The sequence below is a fragment of the Tyto alba genome, unplaced genomic scaffold (assembly GCF_018691265.1).
Source record: "Tyto alba isolate M040663 unplaced genomic scaffold, T.alba_DEE_v4.0 Super-Scaffold_14, whole genome shotgun sequence".
Lineage (NCBI taxonomy): Eukaryota > Metazoa > Chordata > Aves > Strigiformes > Tytonidae > Tyto > Tyto alba.
Window position 1 is genome coordinate 52,533,035 of NW_024881276.1, and position 26,502 is coordinate 52,559,536.

The 26,502-nt window shown below is 42.5% G+C and overlaps 2 protein-coding genes across 3 annotated transcripts; one reads left to right on the top strand and one right to left on the bottom strand.

Annotated features, from left to right (window-relative positions):
- Positions 1 to 161: 161 nt before the first annotated feature.
- On the bottom strand, positions 162 to 10,980 carry GPR161 (G protein-coupled receptor 161). The gene is made up of 5 exons (XM_009962803.3): positions 10,550 to 10,980; positions 9,301 to 10,025; positions 7,699 to 7,803; positions 4,846 to 4,965; positions 162 to 2,872 (listed from the first exon to the last, which is right to left on the bottom strand). The coding sequence occupies exons 1-5, from the start codon at positions 10,915 to 10,917 to the stop codon at positions 2,625 to 2,627; spliced, it is 1,566 nt and encodes a 521-aa protein (XP_009961105.2). The 5' UTR covers positions 10,918 to 10,980; the 3' UTR covers positions 162 to 2,624.
- A 3,319-nt stretch (positions 10,981 to 14,299) lies between these two features.
- On the top strand, positions 14,300 to 25,802 carry TIPRL (TOR signaling pathway regulator). 2 transcript variants are annotated; one of them, XM_042788222.1, is made up of 7 exons: positions 14,300 to 14,580; positions 17,448 to 17,627; positions 18,458 to 18,557; positions 19,622 to 19,753; positions 20,208 to 20,303; positions 21,072 to 21,134; positions 22,772 to 25,802. In XM_042788222.1, exons 1-7 carry the CDS (start codon positions 14,480 to 14,482, stop codon positions 22,919 to 22,921), a joined length of 822 nt encoding a protein of 273 aa, XP_042644156.1. In that variant the 5' UTR covers positions 14,300 to 14,479; the 3' UTR covers positions 22,922 to 25,802. The 2 variants fall into 2 exon arrangements, with proteins under 2 accessions (XP_042644156.1, XP_042644157.1); XM_042788223.1 differs by lacking the exon at positions 22,772 to 25,802 and adding an exon at positions 20,872 to 20,948.
- Positions 25,803 to 26,502: the final 700 nt, after the last annotated feature.

The window sequence follows — 26,502 nt, forward strand, 5'->3', positions numbered from 1 at the left end:
CCGACAGCCGGCCCGGCCTGCCGCCCCCGGCGCTGTGTGCCGCTGCCGCCAGGCCCGTCCGCCAACTTCTACAGACTTCTGAAAGTAAAGTATTTTAAAATAAATCTAAGCGGAAGTAACAATCGCGTAAACAAACAGCACGGACCAGTAGAAGCTGGAAATAGGGTTTTTTTTCTTTTGTATTTAAGATGGGGAATACAGTCTTACAAAACGTGTGCATTTCTTAATCGCTGCTTTTGTTGATGACAATTCAAATGAGATAATGACTCTGGTAGTAACAATTATGGAAAAGTTATAATGTGTGTACAAAAATATTAACAACATTTACACTAAATAACAGACGAGTGAAGTTAAATTGACAGCCAAATGCAGTCATGGTGTAAACTGATGGAACTCCACTTGACCTGCCTGAAGGCTGAATTTGGCTCAGTACCTGTGTAAAAATCATGCTTTTTACACAATACTAATAATTTTGTGCTTTCACGTATGCCTCGGAATTTTCCCTCCTAAATATACACCATTTTGGACCAGCACCAACTCCACCACAACGCATTCACACTCACATGTGCTTTTTTCACATCCAGCAACAGCTCTGCTCAGCTTGTTTTGAAGCAGGAATATGCAATAAAAGGGATGCAGACAAAACACTTCAAGCCTCCTGAAGGAGTGCTGAGTACTAAGAGCAACTGTGATTGTAATGATAACAATAGTAATGATGACCTCAGTGCAGGGCATTTCCTGGCAAATACTGGGATTTCTTTTTTTTTTTTTTTAGTCAGTGCCCACAGGTGCCAATTTATCTAGCACACTAGAAGCAAAAAATACAGGAGGACCTCACTATTATTAGTCATTTAATTCCTGTGTTATGCAAAGAGCCATCTTACCAGTGCTTGAGTGTTCTTGCTTTAACAGCCTGTTCTTAATCAGCAAACCATGTACTGAATTTTAAGCATGCAGTTACATCTTACAGGGGAATGTAATGGGATTCAGCCTAGTTCATAAAGTCAAACCTTGTCCAGAGATGGACATAAGCTTGTGCTGAACTGTATTTCTGAGTTGGGAACACAGACAAATAGAATGTCTAAATACAGTACTGGACTAAGGCTCTGCCTCAAAACCAGTTTGCTTCTGTGCCTCTGAATAAGTCACACACCGTGATAATTTAACAAGTGTACACCCAGTTCTTGCCCAGATGGAAACATCCTGCCCTCGGTTGCCAAACAATCTGTGGCAAAAACTCACACAAACCACTTCTGGGGAAAGGTAGAGGCATGGGGGAACAGACAGAGTAAACAATGCAACTCCTTGGTCCTCAAGTCCATGTGCTACTGACACCCACCCCCAAGAAATTATCCTATTATGTCTCCCTTTCTTTTAAATAAGCAGTAAGGCAGGGCTGTAACCCCCACAAAGGAAGGGGCCAACCCAGCAAGGCACAGAAAGGTTCCTCAAGCCACGCACGCTTGTACAATCTACCTCATCCCTCTTTCTGTAATAAACCCTTCCACCTTTGCAGCTTGTTCCATTGCCAGCAGCTTGACTGTTGCCAAGTTCCCCTTCTTTGGCAAGCAGGGCTGACCAACCCTCTCAGAAAGGCCTAACAAGGTCATGTCCGTACAGTGCTTAACAACATGCAAAGTGCAATATAAGTGCCAAATGTTCTTATTTTAGAGGTTAATGAATACTCCAAGAAATATATGTGCTGAGGTAACTATAGCTTAAATACTACATTCCCTCATGATTAAAGAAAAACAAAAACCATTTTACAGAACTTTTTACTCCAGAAAAGATGAATCCCTAGTATGAAGTGGTAATACCTTATTTATATTCTGTCAAGTTTACCACAGCCGTCGAGTGCCCTTTTAGTAAAAGCATAACCAGAGAAGTGAACTGAAGTTCTCAGAAAAACTAAGAACTGTGCATTGATCATTTCCTCAAATAGCATCTCTGTGATATTTCCAGCACAGGTCCGCTCCCACCTATTACATCTAGAGAAGCTGGTATCTCATAATGCAGAACCAATGCACAATCCAGTTTCAGATCTAGCACTCTGATGGATGAACAGCAAGGTTATCTGATATCTGACAGCAAGGATAAGAAGGACTATAATCTGCATAAGCTCTCTTAAAAGTTTATGTTTGGCCCTTAGTGAAGTCCATGCTCCTCATTTGGGAGTCTGTGACAGTACGCCTGTATGTAATATCCTATTCACAAGCTCCTGTCAGAGCACTCCAGCTATCAAGTATAAACTGATTATCCTGGTGGTCAGGAGAGGATCAATGCAATAATGAATTCAACACTGCACATACTTTTCCTTTTTCATTCCTGTATTGGCTTTGGCCAGTAACAGACCCAAGATCCAACAAATTAATGATCTGGCCGAGGAAACCAAACCCTGAATTCCTATGCACTGTGTGATGGCACAAAAGAGTCAATAGCACCCTAAACAGTAAACAAATACTGCTGTAAAATGCTGATGTAAGTACCAGAATTCGGCTAGTTTTCAAGTGTTGAAAAAGCACTGAAAACGTCCTAACAAGGTATCCTGGTTCTGTTGAAACACTAGCAGCTGTAGTAGATCCTGCTTAGTGGTTTCATTCTGTCTTCTCACTGCAGTGCTCCTGTCAAATATTCCCTTCCTCGATGCTCTGCAACTTAAGTCTTTGGCTAGCATGGGGCCTGATACCACGCCGTGTGTTCATGCTGCTTCCTGGCAGAGTCCGCCCAGGGAACAGAGCTCCTGGTAAAGCATCTTCCCCAAACAAACTGATTTTCACATCAGCTTCAATAGCTCTCGCTAAACTGGATGCATAACTGTCCAGAGATTTATGGACTTCAGCTTTTACATGAAGAACAGAATTCTTTGCAGCTTCTGGGGGGGGAAAAAAAAAGGCAACATATCAGAAAATTAACAGCTGATCAGCATGCCTGCACAAATGCCCAAAGACTAATATTTTGTAAAGGTACGATCATGCCCTCTGCAAAATAACTACTCTACAGAGTATATTTACTAATGATACCCTGGGCTCCTAAACAATTCTATGAATACAAAGCTTCAGAGTAACCTCAATAGGTCAAGCAGAGAAAGATTACCTCCAATTCAAGTGAAAAAAACCTAAGATCTGATAAAGCAAAGTGCTGATACAGGTTTAAGTGTATGCTGAATGATTTTCCAAATCTGAACCTATGCATACAGGATTTTATTGGTCTAAATTTGTACCCAACTGAAGCCAACAGCTGATTTCTGCTTACTAACTGGAGTCCAGGATTAAGGACAATGGGAATTGTCTGGCATCAGGCAAGAATTCATACAGAAGACAGGAACAGAACCCTCAATTTGTACTTCCTCTGCTGTAAGCATGACTTACAGCCTTACAGGGACTCTCAGTGCATTTGGACTAAGATCTTACACTTCATTGACATGAGCAGTGCAGTTTAAGAGCTATTTTATACTGTTTTAAGCCCAAACATCAGACATGTTTATGCAGTCCCCAAATTCCAAGGGTTTCTTCCAAGCAGTGATTAAAATCAGCAGTCTGCTGTCCTTAGGCTTACAATTGTTCCAGCCACACTGTGAGACCCACCTCTACTTCCAGTGGGGAAGTTGTAGAGGTCTCCGTGCCAGGACAGGCTGAAGACTGCAGTTGCAGACAGCAGCATACTTCTTCCTAACCTTTTATGACCTTGGGTACACCTTCTCTTCAGTGTTGATGTATTTTCTTTTGTAGCTTCTACATACCTCTCTATCCACCAACGTGTTGGGCAACACAGATGTTCATGCTAAATGTAATTCTCCAGTGAGGCTGCTGAAATAATTTAAAGGCTCAGAGATCCTGAAAATCCTGATACATACCAGGGAGAACTGCTAAACCCACGGGGAGAAATTTTGCACTAAGACCTCCCTCTTTGACTGAACCACACAAAAAATGAGATGCTTGCCCCTATGTAATTACTCAGAAAGATAATGGGAAACATATGGCAATGTATTTGTCCAAGGAAATAATCAGTTCGTGCTGAGAAGAGGGAAAATGTGAATTTTGCCAAGAAGTTTGAAGAGAAAATTCCACAGAATATTTTCATTATTTCAGAATCATAAAAATCAGTCATGTTTTATTATTACTCAATTCTTGAAGGCTTTCTGCTCATCTTTGTACTGTCTGCAATCATTTATTGGTTAGTAAATTCAGTTGTTATTATCAAGTCTTAGAGTCCACATTATCGTAACCATCAGCTTAAACTAATTCTGCCATATTTTACAGATTATCAGAGCAACACTTTGCTAGCACAGAATCAATGAGTTGACTGAAAAAAAGTGCACGTGGCTCATTATTTTCACCTATATCTGCTGAGAAACATAGTAAAGTGAAGTAAAAGTTAAGTAAAAAAAAGTAATTAAAACAGAATGGAATTATATTCAGACCATTAAAATCTGCACATGAAAGAATTTCAAGTCTGTGAATGACAAAGCTGAGAGGAGGCAGCAAGTGAGAAACACTGGGATAATTCAGTCAAAGTATGAAGGCAGGAAAATATATTCCCTGAGAAACACAAAACAGCCTAAAACAGCCACCATGTGAGTGGAGTTGCAGAGACGATACTGCTGTGCAACATAAATGACATGTATGCAGGAAATTGCAGCTTCTAACTCTTGTCCTTGTCTGTTGCTAATTGAGAACTGGAAGAAAGACCTGATCTTACTTTCTGTTGTACCTGCATGAATGGTCAGGTCTGTCAACATGAACAGTGGTCAGATATGTTTTAAGGCAATTTTGCAGGTCCTGGGAGGCTTCCTGAGCAAGCAATATAGTTGGTTCTGAGCATTTCCATACTTACTCCTAAACCTACCTTTAATTTGCTCTACTTCATCTTCAAATGTCACTGAACTCCTCCTTCGAGGAGGACAGATGCAGTGTGGGGCATGTGGGCCATCTGAGCTGTAGTCTTCAAGAAGCATTGCATCTGTTCCTGAAACAAAGCAAGAGTTCTCAAACAAAACAGAGTAACACTGGGATACAATATTTAAGTGGTGGCAAAAACTTTTCAGTCTATAGCAGTTTCTTCAAAAGATGTCTAAACTCTGCTTTTGTGAGTGAATTTCAGCTCAGATTAAACACTGCACAGAAAAAGAATGAGGTCAGAGTTTTCACTCAAAAGATTTCGAAATCTTTTCTCATTAGCCATCTAAAACCTCAAGCAGCTCCGAAATGCTGAGCTGCAGAGCTTATAATGTCAAGAGGACAGCAAAGGTGAAACCTTACCTTCAGTATGTAAAGGGTAAAATTGACAGCAACTGCCCCCATTTCCTGATGAAGACAAGAGGCTAACAATGGCTACCTGAGGGGCAGACAACCATAGCTGCCAAATGTCGTGCCTGTAATCAGACCTGGATGGAAATTTGAACTGGAGAATCTTCTGTTCGATTTAGTTTGTCTCTAATAACCTATTTTGACTTTCTTTAAGTATATTTTAATAGGGAAAATTCCCTTGCTAGTTGAGAATAATTTTTGTCTGTGGAGTCTTTTTTCCAGTTTAGGAGTCTTCTTTTTATTTCACCTCCCTGCACTTGCTTTGCAACTTTCCAATATAAAATAGTTTACAAGCACAAGGAAATTAATCCTGGCACTTCTGCAATGCTCTGAGACACAAGGCAGGACTGCAGACTAAACCTCCCTTGCAATGCTGGTCTTTCTGCTGCGTAAGGGAGAAGCAGAGCAAGCATTCTGGGGAGATGTGAGGACAGTGCTGAGTGAGCAGTCCTCAGGGAAGCTGCTGTTGGGAGACACAGTTTACACACATTTGGTGTGTGACACTTCACTATCAGTCCATTTACTCATGTGATGTGACAACAGGCCTAGGACAAAGAACCTTCACAGGTTTCAGAACTCCTCCAGATGGTGGCTTCACATCCCTCTTCACCCACCTGGCTGCTTTTGATCCTCAAATTTATTCTTTTTGCAATAAGGAGGTGTTCCAGCACCCATTTTATAGAAGGTGAAAGACATCACCGGGGGTTTACTGCTAGACAACACACTGCTCCATAGGTCTAGTCTTCACTGACAATTCATTGTGATATAGCAAAGTGATAAACTTTTTAAGGTGAAACTTGTGCATTATGTCATACGTCTCCCTCCAGCACACAAGAGAGAGAATAAGCTGCTGCCCTAATACACAGTCTCAAATAAGCTAACCACTTGCTGTGCTGTTCTGTGGATCAGCTGGGTTTAAGGCTGTCTACAGAAAACACCAGACTCTTACTGATCTCCAAGGGTACCACATCCTCCTCAGAAACGTAGCGTGCAAGGGAAGGGTGGCACTATGTAGAAATAGATACTTTGTCCCATGGAGCAGAATTCTGGTGTGTTCTTTCAAATCTACTAGTCTAGTGCGGTTTTTTTTTTTTTCAAATGAGGCCAGTGAAGAGACTAGCCTCTTCCTCTTACAGGGTGAATCTTCGTCCTTGGAATAATTGATCTCAGGGCAGCATCTTTAGCAATTGGGACTCAGGTCTCACTTCATGTTTTGCGTACAGCTGGCACCACTTGGATTTTTTTTCCTCTCCTACTACTTCACCTGTTTTTCACATGAAAAGCCCAGCTTCTGTTTACCAGGGCAGATAAAGATGCAGCTGTATCACAGGCCACTGGATCATGTAGGGCAGCAGGCAGCATTGAAGAGGGACTAAGACTTCTTTCTGCTCTTTAGTTCCTCACAGCAAAGGCATCCAATGAAACAGTATTTCACAGTGGATCACTGCATATCCATTCCCAGGCTACGGACTGTACTCCCTCCATAACAAACAGCAGCACTTCTAACAGCATTCAGCATGTATTTAGTTTGTTCATTTGTCTAAACTGCTTAGTATCATTCCTCAAAAGATGGTAACACAACATCCTCTTAACTGAGGCAGGTTTACCGGGATGCTATTCTCCTTATCACATACAGCTGCTGAATACCCACAACAGGCATAAAACTACCAGTGTAAAACAACTCCCAAAATAAATCCTAATCCTAGCTACACAGGCTTCCTTTACAAAAGTAAGAAACAAACCTCTAACACCAAGCAAATGTTAGAAGATCACCCTCTGCTGTCTCAAGAGCAGAAATACTCTTTAAAACTAGTGCATTTAAGGAGTGGTAACTGAATTATCTGCCAGAAAGATCTAGCTACAGTTCTGGGTAGAAAATTACTGGCAGAACTCTTTCTCCCTTTTCCAAACGACCTTCAATTAAGAGATCTTAAGTAGTGATGCAATTATAAGCTGAAACCATTCTAAGTGTTTATGTTTACACTGCAGGATGAACAAGACAAGGTCTCTTACGTACTAGGAAAAACAGAATCACATTCTCCACAGCACTTTGTTGCTCTATTCCTTGTGGCTACAGGGAAAGTCCTGAAGAATGATAAAAACTAAAGAAGAAGGGCACAAAAGCAGCAAGTCCTGCTCCCATTACACATTATCAAGGGAGGGTCATCATTCCTTAAAGTAAACAGTATTTTGCAAGTAAATCTATTGAGAGCAAGGAAAGAAAAAAAGCAGCTGCAGCAGTTTTGTTATAACAGCTGGACCAGATGCATCATGTCATCCATCCACCAAGAGCCATCTGTTTACATAAATACAGACTATCCCAGAGAGTTCTGCCAAGTTACAAGTGCAATCTTTTGCCCAAGAAAAGAGAGAGCAAAAGACTTTTAGTTACCTGAATCTTGTGAACAGCTGAAACCTGTGTCTCCTGTGCTGCTGCTGTTGCCTAATGGCCGCCCACCTGCCATGAGGGCAGTGAGATGAGGAGATAGCCCCAAATCTGAAAGAGAGTTTTGTTCTTGTTACACAATGAATATTTAAAGAGGTCTGCAATAGAAAAAAAAAACCAAACTCTTCTAGTAATACCCACTCTATTGCCTTATTTATTATTCTTTGTATAAAACTTACCTTGCTGATCCAGAGTGCATAGCATCTGGACTTCCCATCTCAGAAATCCAGTCAGCAGCTTTCAGGTATCTTTGGAGCCTTTCCATATGGCAAGTTTCCATTCTACCTGCACCATCTCCCTCCCACTCTTTTTGCAATTGCATGTGTTTTATCCAGCCAGCCAGGCTGAACACAGAGCACTCAGAGAGATGGGGATATTTGCCAGATGCTTTCTTGACAGACAAAAACCCAGTAGCCACCAGCAGCTGTCACTGGCCATTAGTGTGGGAGGAAGCTCATGAGCAAGGCTGAGGCACTGAGACGCCCAGTTTCTTTCAAGTCCCCAAAACAAGAAAGGAGGAGATTCTAGTATTCTTAAAAAGGTGCTGTCTTTGCATCCCAATTCAAGATTTTGTTGTGAGTTTGATAATGTTTTTTCCTTCTTCCTATCAGCCTCCAGCTAATGCATCCGATAAATTTGAAGCTGTCAGCTTCTTATCGCTTGGAAAGAGAAAGAAATTTCTTGTCTTTTCCCTCCCAGCTCAGTTCCCAATGTATTCATCTACAGCATCTTGTAGATACAGATCTGCCAAAGCTCCTGCAGCCTGTGATGTGGTTGCAGCTGCAGAACGCTTTCATTTAGATGGAAGTCTCTCCCAGAGACCCCACGTTGCAGAAAAGATAACGGATGCCTTGCTGCTCTCCCCTTCCTTCTGCATTTTAGACCTTCCTTCCCAATTAAATAAATGCAGTTCCTGCCTCTACATGAAATGTGCCAAGGGACCCCATGAAGATATCCTATTTTTGGAAACTTCTGAATGGAACCAGGGAAATGATCAAAAAAAATCAGAATTTCATTGCGTTGCTACTTTAAAAAAAACAAACTCGGAGCAACTGAAGCTCTCAGCCTGCAACCTGGGGAGACAGCAAATAGTTTTACTCTTTTACATAGTTTTACTTTGTTTATGATCTTTTCTTTACAACCATTAAGCCTAAAAAGTGAATTTACAGAAATAGAAACACCAGTGTAACTTTAGTGGATCTCAAGGAGTTGTAGCATAAAGCCAGGGTAGTGCTCAACTCTGAGTAACACAAAATGGTAGACAGATGAAAGGAAATGCTTGAGAGAAAAGAAAATAAATTATTTTTATTAACCTCATCACTATGTTTACCCTAGCAGAGAAAATTTTACTAGAGTAGGAAAAAAAGGTTAGCTCCCACAAAAAAAAAATTCTCTTTTCATATGTCTATGATAACTTGAACAAAATACTGCTGAAACCTCCAGAAACATCCCACTTTGTTTACAGAGCCCTAAAACATGCCAAGCACACGCAGACATTAAGCCTTGCTGGTATTAAGGAAGAGCATCTTTTGTGGCCACATGCCTTACCTGTGATCCTATTGGAAATGCTGAATAACCTCGACGTCCTTTGGCGCTGAACAAAGGACTCGCGATAATATCGATCCCCAAAGCACATTCCCAGTAGTTCCTTGCGCACTGTCTTGTTCCACAATCCATAAATTAGTGGATGGCAAATGGCACTGGAAAAGGACAACCACGTAGCTAACGTCTCCAAGGCAGGGGAAATACTATTTTTTCCCCAAAGTGCCTCTGATGTAATTACCACCATGTAAGGCCCCCATGTAATCACGAAAGCACCGATGACAACCAGGATGGTTATAAAAGCTTTGCACTGGTTGGCTGAGTAGACAACCCCTTGGAAAGCGTTCCTTCGGCTGCCAGAAGAGGACGTGGAGGTGCTGGAGTTCTTCCTCCCATTCCTCTGGGAGTCCTCCTCCACAATGATGACGCTACCACAGTGGATTTTGCGGGCCTTAATCCTTGCCACACGGAAGATGAATCCATAGCAGATCATCATGACCACGAATGGCAGCAACGCGCACCAGATCTGCCAAAAGGCAGTGTAGCCAGCCTCTTTGTGCCAGGCCGCCACACACATCCACTTGAATTGGTCAAACTCCAAAGACGACCAGCCGAAAAGGGGAGGGAGGCAGCCAATAAGGGAATGCAGCCACACATACACAAGAGCCACCACTGCTCTGTTGCCTGTTATCTTCATTGGATAAACCATTGGGTACAGGACAGCATAGTACCTGGTGGAGAAGAAAAGAAAGAGTCAACAGGAGCACAAAAGACGTTCAGTAAAAAAGAACGTATTTTAATGATGTTGATATCTAGTTCTCTTTTCTCCAAACCTCAAAGTGGACTCGGGGGCCCTGTTTATAAAACTCACTACATGTAAAAATACCTATCGTTACAGTCAAAATTGTAAAACTTGGCTGAAGGCACACATGCAGCTATTAAATCTGTTCCTACATGTGAGTGTGTGCTTAGCGTATAATCTGGAACTTTAAGTGACTATTTCTTGTTTCTCAAGTAGTATGTTGTCATACCATCAACAGCTTTAAAAAACTCTGGATGCATGTTCGCATTTTGCATTACTGATGGCGTCACTTTCTTCTGTATCAAAATTTCAGAAGGGGCTGAAGGAAAAATGACACTACAAACAGTACATAGCGATATCCACTACAACGCTTCTCAACTCTATAAACAGTCAAGGAGCCACTCTATGGAAGGACTAGACAATTCCCTACGATTATCGGAAAGAGCCGCTTACCGGTCTATAGCTATGAGTCCAAGAGTAAGCATGCTGGCTGAGCTGATCAGCATGTAGAGCAGGGCTGAGAAATTGCACCAAACGACTCCGAAAATCCATTCCCGCCTGATGGAGCTGGTGACAACAAAAGGTAGCACCAGTACAGAGAGTAAAAAGTTGGAGAGGGTCAGGCTGAACACAAACTTGTTGCTCAATGTGAGAAGGTAAGACTTCCGATAGAGGGTGACGACAATCACCAGGTTGCCCAAACAGATGAAAATTGCAATGACGATTATAGCAATGGACTCTGTTACTCTGACTGCTCCGTCTTCCTGTGTGGTGAGGTTCCTCAGGCCCTTCACATTGCTGAGGGAGGAATTGCTGCTCATGGTCAGAGTGTGCAGAGCTGGAGCAGCCAAGACATGCTGAACAGCTAGAAGCAGAACAATGCTCAGAAACATTCAGGCAAGATTTCTTCAAACTCTCTCCAAAGACTGCAGGCCCTTTTGCCTGCGTTAATTAAAATTTACCTGTAGGATGCAGGAAACCATTTTAGATGGGAAAGCGAAGGGGCAGGAAATTGCCTATGGGTACACCAAAAACATCAACGACAGAGACAAGTCTAGAACAAGGAAAAAACTGTCTGAAAGACAAAAAGAGGTAAAGAGGAGAAAACAAGGAAGAAAATTAGCACATTTTACTTTCAGATTTTCTAAGGATCTTACTTGTTTCTAAGCCACACTTACCAGCTGCACATCTCACTCAGTTGCTTCATCAAGGCTGTGAAGAAACAACAAGAATGTCACTACCAGTCTTTGTTTCTCTCACTTTAAAAAAAGTCACTTTTTTTTTGGAAATCCTCTGCCTGTTTATCCTGGTTGTTACCTTGTATTCTGCCTATGCAGCATTTCCATAGGGTGGTCTGCAGATGCCTGGCTAGTTATATCCTGCTGACTTTTTCTTAACAGTTGCTAAGTAACATTCAAAGACTCAGGGATCATTGCCCATACTCCCCTAACATTGTTCCTCCATGTTCATAACCACCTCAGCTACAGCAGTGATTCTATTTTACTGCCAATACCAAAGGACTGGGGGAACTGGCTTTCTGTGCGTGAGGCTCGAAAGACACTTCCTTGCATTAAGCCCCAGTCCACCGTATAGAAATGTTTGAGAATCTTTAACCCTTGACTTCTCTGCGTTAGCATCGATCCCACTGACTCACAACCTCGTTTTGTGAAACCTCACTATTTCTCCCAATTCCTCAGCAGCCTTCTCCCCACTGACTCCAACTGGCACCCCTACCTACTTCATTCAATCCCTCACCCATCTGCAGGCCAGCGTGCTGAAGAAAAAAACCACCACCAAAACGTGCAAATATGCAAACCAGAGAACTAAACAGTCCGACAATTAACATAAAGTTGATATCAGCATTTCTTTGGAATTAAGGACTCCAGGGAAGTTGTATTGGCTAACTCTGTGGCTGTGCCCACCTGTGGCTTCCAAACAGCCGGGAGTACTCACAGAAACGCTTCCGTCTGCATGGCTGCTGTGGCTGTAAGCAGCAACGTCAGGCTGGAGAGCCGTGTTTTTTCCATCTTTATCTGTGCTTTCCTAAGAACATAATTAAAGACATTACTGGGCCACGCTTTGTAAAACGTAACTCGTCTCTTCCCTAACAAAGCTGTCCGCCGACTGCTTGCAAAAACATTTCCCCTCAACTTCGCTTCTCAACACGCCCGCACCACCTCCCTGAGCCTTTCCAACGCTTTTCGGCTGGTGCGGGTTTCGGGAAGGCGGCCACCCCTGAAGGGCTGCGGCCGCTCCCTACACGAGCGACCGGCCCGGGCCGCCGGCAGCTCCCCGTCCCCTCACGGCCCTGCTGCACCCCGCGGCGAGGAGAAGGGCCTCCGGGAGAGGTGCTTCGCCCGGGGCGGGGGGAGCACCCCACCCCATCCCACCCCACCCCACCCCATCCCGGCCCGGCGTGCCGGCACCCGCAGAGCCAGCGGTGGCGAACTGGAGATACGGTGGGGTGCGGAGTGAGGGAGGGGGGGGGGTCGCCATTTTGCCCCCGCGCTCCCTCCGGCAGCGAACAAAAGGCGGGGGGGGGGGGGGGCGCGCAGAGCCCTCCGCCTCAGGCATCCCTCACCCACCCCGGTCCCGCCGTCGCTCTCGTTGCCCGCCCGCCGGGTCCAGCAGCGCACTCACCGCCAGCGCGGGAGGTTTCGGGTGACACCGCCCCGGACCCCCCCCCCCCCACACCAGCCGCCGCCGGCTGAGAGGCCCCGAGCCGCGGCGCGGCGCGGCCCGACCCTCCCCCGCCATGGCCATGCCCCTGCCCCCGCCCCACCGCCTCATCCCGCCGCGCCCCCTCCCCGGCCTCGCCGCCCGCCATTTTCTCGGCGGCCGCCCCCCCCCCCCCCCCGCGACTCCCGGCGGGCGGGCCTCGCTCCCGCAGCCGATCTCGGCCGGCGACGCCGAGGGAGGAACTGGGGGGGGGGGGGGGGAAGGTGCGGAGAGCCACCAGGACACTCCCGTCCCGGGCACAGGGCTCGCCACGGCGGCGCAGAGAGCCCTGCCGTGCCCTGGCTTTTTTTTTTGGGGGGGGGGGGGCACCGCACCCACCCCGCGGGCCCGCCCGCCACTCCCTGACGCAGGGGAAGTTCCCCAGGGAATCCAGCTAAAAGGACGGGGGGGGGGTGGGCGGAATCCATTTTGCACAGATCAGGTGAAGTGGCGTGGCTTGGCCGGGCGCATCTTTAGCAAGATGCTAAAGACTTCCTCGACCCCGAAATGCTACTAGAAGTAACACAGAGCGGATTTGGGGAGGAGTTCTTTCCCCCCCCCACACACACACACCCGAAACAAGACACCAGTGAGCACAGTGTAAAGGGTGAACGATAATTCAACGCTGCGCTTGCGCATCCCCAATTCCTGGCTTCCCATAACCCGGCGAGTCCCTTGAGTGCAGAGGGGGCGACTGCTCCGGCTTGAGCTTTGCTGTGATTGCGCTGGGGTTTGGAAGAGACGGGAGTTTTTCACGGCACGGGCGTCACATCCCCGCGGCTGACGTCTCAGCTTGCCCTGGTGCTGTGGCCCGTCCAAGGGAGCCGAACCACGCGTCGCTCCCCCCCCCCCCCCGTGCTCAGGGAAGTTCGTGGGGAGTCACTCTGTCCTTTCGATGATGCAGAGGAGCGCCCAGAGCACCCGGCCATCAGTAAATTCTGCGTCGTTCTCAGCCAGTTCTACCAATGCTTTCCTACAGGATTCTGAGCTCAAGCGCGCCATCACCCTTTGACATTTTGCAAAGACCCATCTCTGGGCAGCCCTGGGGAAGATGCCCAGCCGGCGCCGGAGATGCCACGCGCACACGCGCGACACCTAAAATAGCGTCAGGCGCCCGCACGTCGCCGCTCCGTGATGTTTTTGCCGAACCTCCGAGCGCGGCCCGGGACCACCGGGGCTCCGGAGCTCCCCGTGACTGCCCGCCGTCCCCGCGGCCGCCCTCCGGGTGGGCCGGGCCGGGTTCGCTGGCCCCGGGGATGCGTCCGGAGGCGCGAACGCTCGCCGGGCGCGCCCACGTTTCGCACCGGCTGGCGCAGCCCGTTTCCCCTCCGAGCGCGGGGGCGCGGGGGACCTCGCTGCCCCCCGCCCCAGGCAGGGTTGGCCGGGGACACCCCTCTCCAGCGCTGTCACCCGGGAGCGCGGAGGGACGCGGGTCCCTCAGCTGCCGCCGCCGCCGCCCCACGGTTTCCGCGCCCCCGGAAGCGGAAGCGCCTTGAGGCGGCGGTTCCGTTGCTGCCGTTGGGGCTGTGAGGGCCGGCGGCGGGGAGAGGGCGAGAGGCGAGGCGAGGAGGGACGGGGTAGGCCCTGCCGTCCCCTCCGGCCCCTCTTGCCGCCTCCTCCTCCTCCTCCTCCTCCCCGGCGGGGCCGTCCTCCCGCGCCTCCGCCATGCACCCCGTTTTCCAGAGCAGCCGGCGCGACTTCACCTTCGGGCCGTGGAAGCTGAGCGCCGCCCGGACGCACATCATGAAGTCGGCGCAGGCCGAGAGGTGGGGAGGGCTGGGGGGGCCCGGGGGGACCCTCGGCGGGTCGCTGCCCTTTCCCCTCCCCTCCCCGGGGCGCTCCGGATCTGGGGGGCGGGGAGGAGCCTCCGCGGGGCTGGGCCCTCACGCACCGACACCGGGGGGTCTGGGGCATCTTGTCGCCCTGTGCAAGAAATAAATAACGTTCCGTAAGTGAGGGAAATGCAGTTTAGGAGTGTGTGTGTCTGTTCCCTGTCAATTTGCGAGGGTAAGCTCGATTTTTTTAGCTGGAGAAATTGGGGTGATTTGGCTTGCAGATGGTTCCCAGAATCTTGTTTTCAGTGATTGCTAATGGCTTTGGAGATCTGGACATCTGTGAACTGAAGCCTGATAATTAGAAGCCTGTTTTTCTTAATTACTTTATAATGGGGATTAAGATTCTCTTAAACGTGGTCCACAGACTCTCATAAACTATTCCGTGGTAATGACTATTTTCAGATAGTGGTTTTCATTAAAAAGGTATTATTTGCTCTCTCCTTGTAGTAGTAGTTTATACTGCTGCCCGGCTGTTGGAGAAAATGCTCTTGTGTCAGCATCAACTTCTTAAGTCAGATTTGCTAATGTGGAATTGAGCAGTTGCTGTGTAGTGCCATAGCAGGCCTTGGTGATAGTTGAATTGGACGGATACTTCTTGGTTTCAGTTTCTGGAATACATATGTAGAAATTTAGTCAGTCTTCTTAAATGTATCTTCATTCATGTTACTTTTAACTTTTCTGAGGCTAATTTGTTTGGTAAAATCCTGTGTCTTGAAGTGTTATGCTTTTTTTTTTTTATGATAGTAAGCTATGTAAATACTAAATTTTTAACTATAACAGCATAATACTGATTTATTTTTTTAAAACTAGATATCTGCCTCAAAAATGGTTAAAAAGTATGTTCCTTCTTCCATCTTTATCCTATGTTCAATGCCTAAAATAATCTCAAAGTGCTTTTGTCTAGTGGTCCTTTAGTTTTTGCAGTTAAAGGTAAGAAAACTTGAATGCTGTGATTTAGTAATTTTTCTATAATGAGGATTCAGCATCCAGCTAAGCTGGACCTATGTCCTGCAGGAGAAGGAAGGCTGTTATTAGCGTATCTCATTTTTATGGCATGCTTGTAAAGACTTATATTGTAGGATGCTACCTCTTAGAAATCTTTATTCTTAAGATCAGGAGGATGTTAACTCTCTCCATTATCTGTGAACACAAGAGAGATTTGAACTGCCAGTTTAGAAGCCAAATTGCCTGCTGTATTCATCTTCTGATGTATTCAGTTTCTTTAACTGCAGCTATTTTAAAATAAACAGTCACCTCTTAATTTTCAGAAATTACCTTTATCTGTTTAGATGTTTTTGAGGGACAAACGCATTCAGGACATGTTGAAAAAGGCTGAAAATTAAAGTTGCAAGAGCCACAGCACAAGCTTGAAAGAGCACGGTGCATTTTGCGGGGTAGGGAAGTCAAAAATTAGCCATTTACATGTAGGTCTTGGTATGTAGCATGAGATCCCCAAAACAGTTTTTCCAATTCAAGTTTGAAGAGTCAAGAACTATGCAGTTGCAATGCTTTTAGTCAGCTTCCTCTTATAATGTATTTCTCTTGGCATTTTGATTTTTTTTTTTATTGCTTGGGGAATATCATTAGTATCTGCAGGAGTTTTATTCCTGGCAAATATATTGCAGAAATCTTTCAGCAACCTCTGGGGAAAGGTGAAGGATTAAATGTGCCATAGCCAAGAACTCCTTTCTGTGCTGGGCTTGGGTTTTGCAGGTCAAGGGACCTACACCCAATGAAATGGAGAAGTTCATAACATTATTCTGCCTTCTCTGGGAAAGACATAGGATCTTATTCTCCCGATCTACACATTTACTATTTTTGTTTCAGTTAGGATAGCATAATGTTCTTTTGTATGCAGGGTTACAGAAATCACCACTTTTTTTCAGGAATACCTTATTATCAGTGTGAAAGTTGTGATTAGGACACTTGTTTTCCTTCCCTCATTATAATTACTATATTTCCTAAGATTTGATTCTCTCCAGATGTCATATATTTCTTTCTGATCTTGATAAGTAAAGTAGGTAGTAGTAGGGAGGGAAAGGAGTATATGAAGCCTTTTGGTAAATAAGGTCAGTATGTATATGAAGTGGTGTAGTGTGTGTGTGTATCTATATATGCATAAATAAGTATGAAGACTGATATAAAACAAAATGTGAAATACGATGCTTTGAGATTTTCTGCAGGGATCATGTTTATTTTGTTCCTGCAGTACTTTGTTCAGTTGGGTCTGTGGCTTTCATGCTTAATGTTACAAATACTGCTATGTGTTCTCTACCAGCTTGGGAAAGTAGTAGAGCACGGTAGTAGTGTCTTCTGCACTTCTCACATACTCTGCCTGGGTTGTTTTCAGCCCCTTTTTGCAGGCTTCTAAATTTGGAGGTATACTTTACACTTGCTGGCAATGAGTGCTTATTCCTAAAACTTCTTTTTGGGCACCTGCTGAAGAAGTAGTTCATGGACCGTCCAGGGATTTGTTACAACAGGTTGAAAGCTGCTACTTCATGCTTATCAGATTTTTTTTTTTTTTTTTGGATTCCTCATGCAGGAGCCTTTTGTATGAGCCTGATGTGGAAGGAATGTTTTAGGAATACTTTTGTGGTGGAAAAGTCACTTCAGATCAGTGACTCCACAATTCATGTCAAGTGATTAAACTGGGAAAACGAAGTTTTGCAGAACATATTGATGATGTGTCTTCTAAATTACCATGGTCTAAAGAATATTTATTGCTAAACAAGGCCTGCTTTCACTGAATATAGCTGACTGGTCTCTCTTCCTGGGACTTTGATTTTTCTGTGCAGACTGGCTGATGAATTGCACATGCCTTCCCTGCCAGAGATGATGTTTGGAGATAATATCCTAAGAATACAGCATGATCGTGGTTTTGGAATTGAGTTCAATGCAACAGATGCTTTAAAATGTGTCAATAATTGTCAAGGTATGATCAAAGTGGCTTGTGCAGAGGAGTGGCAAGAGAGCAGGTACAGTATTTTATCACCAACGGGCAAGTACTGGTGTGTTGTATGTGAAACTGTTACAAAGTTAAAACAACAGACTGAACTCTTGAAAGCCATGTTGCATTTGGTTCTACCATAGATGCAGCCTGTGGTCAGAGAAGTCACTTAGCTTTTCTTTGCCATGATCATCCCATCTGTTAAATTGGGTCAGCTATATTTTTGAGTTGTGTCTTGGATTTCTTAAAATAAGCTACAAGTTTAACATGGCTTAATTTTATTTGTGGTTATTCAAACTCACAGAGCCTTCAGCATTACAAGATTGTATTGTGTGGTGTTTCAAAGTGCAAAATGCTGTATGTGTTCAAAATCTTAGCCTTAGGAATATAGTAGAACCATGCACGAGAACTAATTGTACTGCTTCGTATTTACCAAATTAGTTGCAGAACACCTAGAAATAAAGCACAGAGAGAAATGAGAGCTGTCATGAAAACTAATGCAAATAGTAGTGTTAATGATTGCTCTGTGTTAGCAGCAAATTGCTTTCTGCCTACTTAAAGAAAAAATGATCTTGAAATACAAATTTTTTCAACAACATTGAACTAAAATCTTTATTTTGACTCATAGGACAGATATAGTGTTAGCACAGGAATTCTGGTAACAGTTTTCTAATTTATTATGGAAATAGATGATGTGATTAAAAGCAGTACTGTATGATTAAGTCTTGACATCACTGCAGCACAGACAGTGCTGCTGTTTTTCTTGAAGAGTGTGTAAAATGTAATACATAATGTTGTATAAAGTTTGTAATTTTTAAGAATTACTGCAAATTACTGTTTTCTCTTTCACTTCTTCAGGAGTGAGACTGAGCACACTAAGGAAGTTGTCAAGCCTTATGATTGGACTTACACAACAGACTACAAAGGAACATTGCTGGGAGATACTGCAACATTAAAGGTACCGTTTTCTCCTTGTTAAATGCTGATTGCATATTGTTTCAGTCAAAAACAAATACTTTTTGCTTCATAGTTTCTGACTTCAAAGGATAGTTTGGGCTTTTCATGTCTCAGCATGTTATACAAATTATGGCTTATTTTAATAACTGTTTTGTTTTTTTTTTTTTAAGCGTTTTAGAATTTTATAAGGGGGTGCCATTGTGTCCTTTGGAGAGTAAAGCACACAGGAATCTTCAGCACTTGCTGGATGCCCTTCTGAGCCCCTCACACACGACAGAACTATCAGCTGTTTAATTCTTTAGTACCTTTACTCTCTGTTGCTTGCCCCTTTGTCTCAGCAGATATGTAGATCTGGATTTACGTTTTTCTGCAACAGTAACTCCTCATTTAAACTCACAGGCTCTCCCTTGTCTTTATTTACTTTAAAATAAGACTGAAGTTCCCAGTTTCTCTATACTATATACAGATTGCTTGCTATTAAGCAGATAATCTATATTAACTCACTAGGATTGCATTAGTTATAGATCACTTGTATTAAAAGTGCAGCATAGAAATAAACAATGTCTTGTTAGCCTATAGTCTTTAGGCAGCAGAAGTGTATGAGTGTATATGGAGACCATAAGATAAAAAACATACAGGTATTTGATTTCCATTGAAGGGCTTTATTGGAATCTTGTTCAGGGTTTATAGTGGGCTAGAGATACTAAATGCATGGAATCCTGTTTATAACCCAGAACTTCTCATTTGTATATTAAACACGAGGTATCTTCAAATGTTTTGGAATGCAGAATTGTTTGCAGATGAAACTCTACTGAGCCTGTACCAAGAGGGAAGTTGATTCAGAATTTTCTACTCTTGGTTTTTGCTTTGGTTGATGCTTCCTCTTGGAAACCTTGGTTTTAATTTCAACTTTTTCTCTTAAAAATTTGGAATGTTTTAAACTTAGTGCCCTAAAAGCTTTTTCCTTTCTAAAACTAGCAACTGTGGAATTTAAAAGATCAGGACAAACTTCACGTAGCTTGGTAACAAATGAATACGCTAACTCTTCTTAATATTTTTCTTTAGGTTGTTCCTACAACAGAACACATAAATACAGAGAAATTGAAAGCCAGGGAACAAATCATGTTTTTTGAAGAAGTACTTCTGTTTGAAGATGAACTTCATGATCATGGAGTGTCAAGTTTGAGTGTAAAAATAGTAAGTACTAAGAGGTGTATACAGGAGGCTTGATGACTCAGTTGGCTAATATAGACAAAATACGGTCACTTCTTGCATGTTATTCCTTCTGGGATTTAAAGTTTAAAATGCAAAGTTCTTCATCCTCGCTCTTAGAAATATAATCTTCAAGACAACATAATTTCCAGTAAATCTTTCTGTCAGTTACTTCAGGCAAAAATCTTTTCCCTCTTTCTGCATCCTGCCTTAAGAATCTTTTGAGACACTGTCTGCCCTGCTGTCCAATGATAGCTGTAGCATATCAACAGCCCAAACTTTGATTTTACCACTGAAAGCTCCTCATACTATCTTTTGTTGTGAATATCTGATGTAGATAATTGCATACTTACTGATATAATAATAATTACTTAGCATTATCTATCTTATTAAAATAAAACTTTGTAATATGCTGAATGGAACATCTTTATTTTTGCAGAGAGTTATGCCTTCCAGCTTTTTTGTGCTGTTGAGGTTTTTCTTGCGAGTTGATGGGGTACTTATCAGGATGAACGACACAAGGCTTCATCATGAGGTAAACCCTTACTCACCATCACGAGTATTTAACAGATGCTCCCTTGCCATGTTACTTTCAGAGAAGACCTGCTGATATTCCTGTAATTTAATACTGATGTTTGGGGGCTTAGAGGTTACCTGAACTGAACTTTTCAGGTGTATTTTATTATTGAGGTGGTGCTGAAGTAGCACCAAGTGCTGCATGCCATGGGGCTAGGTATTGTATGAGCAGAATAGGCTGCCCTTTATCTGAAGTAATCATTTAAATATATTTGACAGATGCAGATTAGAGAGGAAGTACAAGAGGAAAAATAGGCAATACTAAATGGTGTTACATTGTTCTTATCATCATCTCCATGTGAATGTTTTTTGGCTTGCCTAATATATGACTGCAAGTTTTAACTTGCAAATAATTGTCCATACTAGATCAAGCTCTATTATCTCATAAATAATACAGAATGTAGCAGTTGTAGTTTGCTTATTCTGTCTAGCTGTATTCGTACTGATGATGGGGTTCTAGCTGAGTAAAGATTAACAAGTGTATTCAGTCATAGAAATTTTTTTTTTTTTTTCATGCATGCACACAGAAAGGTGACTTTTGGGAAAGAGAACATTGCTAAACATCTTTGTCTTCGTGAATTTGAACATGCATTTCTGCTCCCAGGTGAAGAATCTGTGGTCAACCAAATTTAAATGCTTATTACATTCATTGTATTTAAAATGTTTGTTTTGCACTGATTCTAGATAATAATTTTGTAATTAATTTTTGCCATTTTTTTCCCATTAGGCTGACAAGGCCTACATGTTACGAGAATATACATCCAGAGAAAGCAAAATATCAAGTTTAAAGGTATTGCATTTTTTAAATTTTCTTTTTCTTCTGTCTGCCTTTAAAAATTGTTTTATGGTCATTATAGGAAATACTGTGTCAGTAAGTCATTGTTAGGTTTGAAATTGATAAAGAGGAAAAACATTTCTGCTTACGCAACATTTATTTTGGTGACTTCAGGGCAGATCTGCATTTGTAAATGCTCAGATCACGTGACAAGATATGGGTTTGTGTTACCTTTATAGGTTTGAGTTAACAAGATCTTTTCTATTATTTTGTTATTTCATAGAATTGTTTGGCCACAAAATCAGGCAGTCCATGTCCCATGATGCTAAATTTCAGGTCTAGTTGTATGCTTGCAATTAGTATTAAGGGTTAAAATCTGTTTGACTCATTCACTTTTTCTCAAATAAGTTTAACAGCCCACCTTAAAACTTTAGTAATGACTCAGAATAATTTGTGGCAGGTTTGGAGTTGCAGCTGTTGATTTTAATTCTTGACCCAACACCTGATCTTGGGTATTCTTGTTACTTTCCTTCTCTCTTGTTTTTCCTTCACCTATAAAAAGTGACTAACATGTTACTAACCTTCTGAGGGAATATTTGTGCAAAATGCTTTTGTTTTTGAGGAAAGGGGCACTGTGTCATTTCTTAACGATATGTGATCCCTATAAACAGGATTAAATCCAGACGTGAGCTTTTTGATAGTTTTGTGTGTTTTGAAATATAAATCAGTTATCAAGGTTTTACTTTACCACATGTTTAAAAATTATCATCTATGCTATTAAATAATTTTTACTGTCTGTTGTTATAGAGAGGAAATGCATATGGCTTTTCAGTCACCTACACCAGCTTGTATAGATAAAGCAAAAAAAGATTCCTTCTTCACTTAGGTTTGAAATAATTGAAACAGCAGTATGATTCATTGTGTGTCAGGGGTGGCCAAAATACAGGTTGCATTTGAATAGCCCTGGATACACTTCTTAAAGAATGTTATTAGAAAGTTTGAAGGTGGTTTGTTCAGTACAGATTTTTATTTTCATCAAATGTCTTGTATGTGATGAAGTTGTCTACAGGAATCTCCAGAGAAAGATACTGATTAACTTAATGAAACCACCTAGTTTCTTCAAATACGAAATTAAAATCCAATGGGTTTTAGTATTTCATATAAATGTCTGTGGTGGACTTCATGAAACTAAGATACAAGTTGAGGTATATCATTTTTCAATAGTTAAATCTGAGCAACTCCAGTGAATATATTGCAATGGCTTGAAGACATTAATCATGGGATCCCCTTGTGGCTATCATAGTCTCATCTAGAACTAGAACTGAAAAAGACTGTTACATTCAAATGATAAACACATTAAAACATTGTAGGTTTTCATGAATATATCCAACTTTCTTGTGCTCTTACAAATTGCTGCTTAAAGACATTCAATAGCTTTCCTTAGCCTATTGATCCACACAAGGGGTAAAAGACTGTATGTACATTTGAAGATATACAGTAAATTTTAATAATCATACCTGATTGTAGGTATTTAAATCAAGTAAATTAAAGATTGTCTGTAAAAGTTTGGGTTTGGAATACTTTTTCCTTCTTCCCCTGCCTCCCCCCCCCTTCTTTAATTCACTTGTTTATGTAAAATTTTTGCTTCTTAGCATGTTCCACCTTCCCTGTTCACGGAACCTAACGAGATCTCTCAGTATCTACCCATAAAGGAGACAATCTGTGAAAAACTAGAATTCCCAGAGAAGCTGGAGCCTAAACCAGAAGCATCACTGGAAACCATGTGCGTTAAGTCTAAATAAATGTGACTTTACATGGACTTGAACTAGACTGGAGATAATGTGATCACGTAACCATTGCCATGGGAGGTGGTTTCACTACTAGTGGAATAAAGAATTTGGCTAATTTTTCTGTAGCCCCGAGAGGAAACATTTCAAGCAGGTTTTGTTAATGGTGTTTTTTGTTTGGTTGTTTGGGTTGGTTTGGTTTTTTTTTTTTGGTTTTGTTTTTTGTTGGTTTGTTTTGTTTTTTTTTTAACCTGTATCTGGAGTTAATGATAAGCTGGTGGTTAGTTTTCAACATCATTGGAGAAAGACTCTCGCGATGAAGACTCTGGGTTATGTGTAGTTGACTGGTTAGGCAGGAGTATTGTCTGGACCCTCCACCACAGATGCTTCTATGAAGATTTTGTTATTGCTGCTTCAGATACTAAGAAACTACTGGAGTCATAAAACTGGCATGATTTTGTTGATAAATCATCCACTGAAAAAGGAAAAAAAAAAAGAGAGATTTTCCTCTGCATTTACTTTGAGCTGTCAGTCCTAAACTACACATTTTGCTTGGCTTCCCCTACTGTGAGCAGATAAACTACTAAGTTACTTTTTAGATTCTCTGATCCAGACTCTAACGTAAGAATATTCATTTCATCTGAGGATAGGTTTAAGGAGGAAAAAAGATAATTTGTTTGATAGTATATAAAGGTAAAATTACCTTATTTGTGAAGCATTAACTCCAGAGAGGAGAAAAGCTGGAGGTTAACAGAGATAGGCTGGTAAATCTCTTCACAAATACTAGTTTAATCTGATGGCCAGATTTCTCTAGTCAGTCCTGGATACTATTATTTGGGGTCTGTGTGTTGCTACAGTGATGTACTGCATTGGAAACGCTTTGTACTGTATTGACGTTCTGCTGGACATACCAGATGGTGCCCATGTGTGATGGTTATACTGCCCTGACAGTCAAATTGCTAAATTGCAGAGTAGCTTAAGGCTGAGGAAGAGAGGGGTGTTTAATCCTTAAAGGATGCTGGTATTTGCAGTTTGAGAAACAAGATCCTATATAGCCATAAAAGGATGCTAACATGTATTCCAGATACATTGTTTTGGTTTATTTTTACAATTCTTTATGTTCTGCTATTAATATGTGTGATCATGTGTATAGTCATGGTTTTAACTCAACACTTTGTAGATTAAACTTTAAATATTTGTATTGCTTTTGAAAATCCTAAATTATGTTAATGGTTTGGCCTAAGAATGAGGGAGCTAAACAGACTTGTCTAGGTTTTGTGTTCACACTCAATGAAGTGCAAGAAGTAAATCTGAAGCAAAAAACAGGCCTTGTATTTTAAGGTGATGTCAGTTAAGAATGTGTATACATTCTGATGTCGTGGAGTTTTTGTTTAAAAATCTTCATATTTTACACTGCATGGCCTAATAGAAACAACTCACCTCAAAACCTGGTATTTAACCAGGTATTTTGGGAAGTGGTTTTCACTTAGAGAAGACCCTGAGGCTTTTAGAAAAAAGTCTGCTGCCACCTAAGTGACTGTTTTCTTAATAAAAACAAACAACACACTTAGTTTCACTTTTCTTTGAGGCAGCCTGGTCTAGTTGACAGGCAGGAACTAACTGCAGTTTTTCCTGTGTTACTGATTTACTCTAACCAAGGGGAAGTCACTTCTCTGTGCCTCAGTTCCCTGTGTGTAAAAATGAGAGTTAATACATGCTTACCTCACTGAGGGTCTGTGAGAATTATTTTTTAAAAAGTTATCGATTATATTTTTTTTTTTCCCTTAATATACCTTCAGCCTTATCTTTGGAATCCTTTGGAAGGGATTACTGCAAAAGGTCTTATGATCCATAGGATATAATGGGTGAAAAGAAGTGAACTTAAACAGTATCTGAAAGGAATTATTATCAGCCAGACATGATCTGGGTGGGTGAATTTATGGCTGCTTTGAAATAGATGTGAGGTCCTCTATATTTGCTATTGGTCCTAAGTTCTGCTGGCTCTTTTTTCATCTTTCTGTACTTGTTTCCTAAACATTTTAGTGTCAGGATGAAAAAGGTGCTGCAAATGAACGCAGCGTGGAAATGATCAAAATTCTGTTGGTAACAGAGGATTATTTAGGTTTGCTCCAGTGACAGAGGGATATGGGGAGAGAGTGGAAAGGAACAACAAAGGGGAGTGAAGAGATATTTTGCTGGTAGAAGTAAATCATAGCACTTCTTTTACACTAAGCATATATTATTTTACCTGCCTCAAAGGCTTAGAAAACACACTTTAAAGCTGGTAGTGACTGAGAGGAGAGCTGATGTAGTGCTAGCATGAAGGAAACTATATCTACATTCGTTGATTAAAATTGTGATTTGGGTTTGGTCAGTGATGCTAACATTATGCTCCATTGGGCTAAAGTATAGTGGGGGGTACCCCACCAAATGGACACCTAGCATTGAAAGGGGTGCTCTGCATGTTTAGCTTATTCTGTGTATTTTATCTTGTCCATCATACATACTAATTTGTGACCTGTTGATACAGTTGTCTTGAATGGACTTGAATCCTGACTATATAGATATATGATAACCATCTATTTTGGGTGCTGTACAGTTAAGTGGAACACACACGTTGGGGAAATCACTAGAACATGTTTAGGAAGTTACAGTTACTACAAAGTAAAATTTAGAGCACTTTCTGACTCTCATACCACACAGGTTATCTAGAAGCAGCAGTATAAACTTGTGTACCGCAAACACTCTGGTACAAATTTTCCACAGAAAAGTACCACTTTCGATACATCATTTTGGGGGGAGGGAGTGGGGTGATTCTCCAGCTGTTTTGTGGCAAGTTTAACATGTGGCAGTTTATATTCTTTCTTGTATGTCACTAAATAAAATGTACCAAACATTTTATAGTTCTGTTTTTATCTGAGGAAAATAAACTGAAATAACTCCTTGTGATGCTGAATGTTACATGCTAATAAGATGCTGCATCCATGTGCCTTTGCCTGTCATCAGACCACTCCGGCTAGTTAGGAGGAGAAGGTGAGACATTTTCAAAGCAGAGGAAGAGCTACAGTAGCGGGAGCAAAATGAAATCTGTATTGCTATTTCTATGAGCTTCACTCTTGACAAGTACTGAATTCAGAAGCGGTGGGAAGAGATTGGATATGGCTCTAGAAGGAAAACTGGCTGAGAGCGTGGACTCTTATTTTCTGAAGTCTGGAAAACACTGGAACAATTTAGATGTCAGGTATCATATGCTTGGAAGAGTTAGAAATGCCAGACTTTTAGGGAAAGTGGGAGTGTTCGCTGTCTTCTAAAAACCCCAAACCTATAACCTACTACGGCGATCAACTCTCTGCCCCATGAACCTGGGAAGGGGCGCAAGGCTCGTCGTAATATCACTGGTTGGGACGGTTTGCAGCACTGCGTTTCGTTCAGCTGCTCCAGGAGAGCTGTCAGAGGGCGGCAGGAGCGTCCGGGGGAGAGCACGGGACCAGCTCCCCCCTCTCCAGGACCAGCTCCCCCCCTTTCCAGGACCAGCTCCCCCCCTTTCCAGGACCTTTCCCCCCTCAGTCTCTCTGACGGCGGGGCATCGTCCCAGG

Coding starts and splice junctions, on each gene's coding strand:
- GPR161 (XM_009962803.3), bottom strand. CDS start 10,917: ATGAGCAGCAATTCCTCCCTCAGCAATGTGAAGGGCCTGAGGAACCTC. Junction 7,804..9,300: donor CATTTCCAATAGGATCACAG/GTAAGGCATGTG, acceptor ACTCTCTTTCAG/ATTTGGGGCTATCTCCTCAT. Junction 4,966..7,698: donor CAGCTGTTCACAAGATTCAG/GTAACTAAAAGT, acceptor GCTTTGTTTCAG/GAACAGATGCAATGCTTCTT.
- TIPRL (XM_042788222.1), top strand. CDS start 14,480: ATGCACCCCGTTTTCCAGAGCAGCCGGCGCGACTTCACCTTCGGGCCG. Junction 20,304..21,071: donor ACACAAGGCTTCATCATGAG/GTAAACCCTTAC, acceptor TTTTCCCATTAG/GCTGACAAGGCCTACATGTT. Junction 21,135..22,771: donor GCAAAATATCAAGTTTAAAG/GTATTGCATTTT, acceptor TTTGCTTCTTAG/CATGTTCCACCTTCCCTGTT.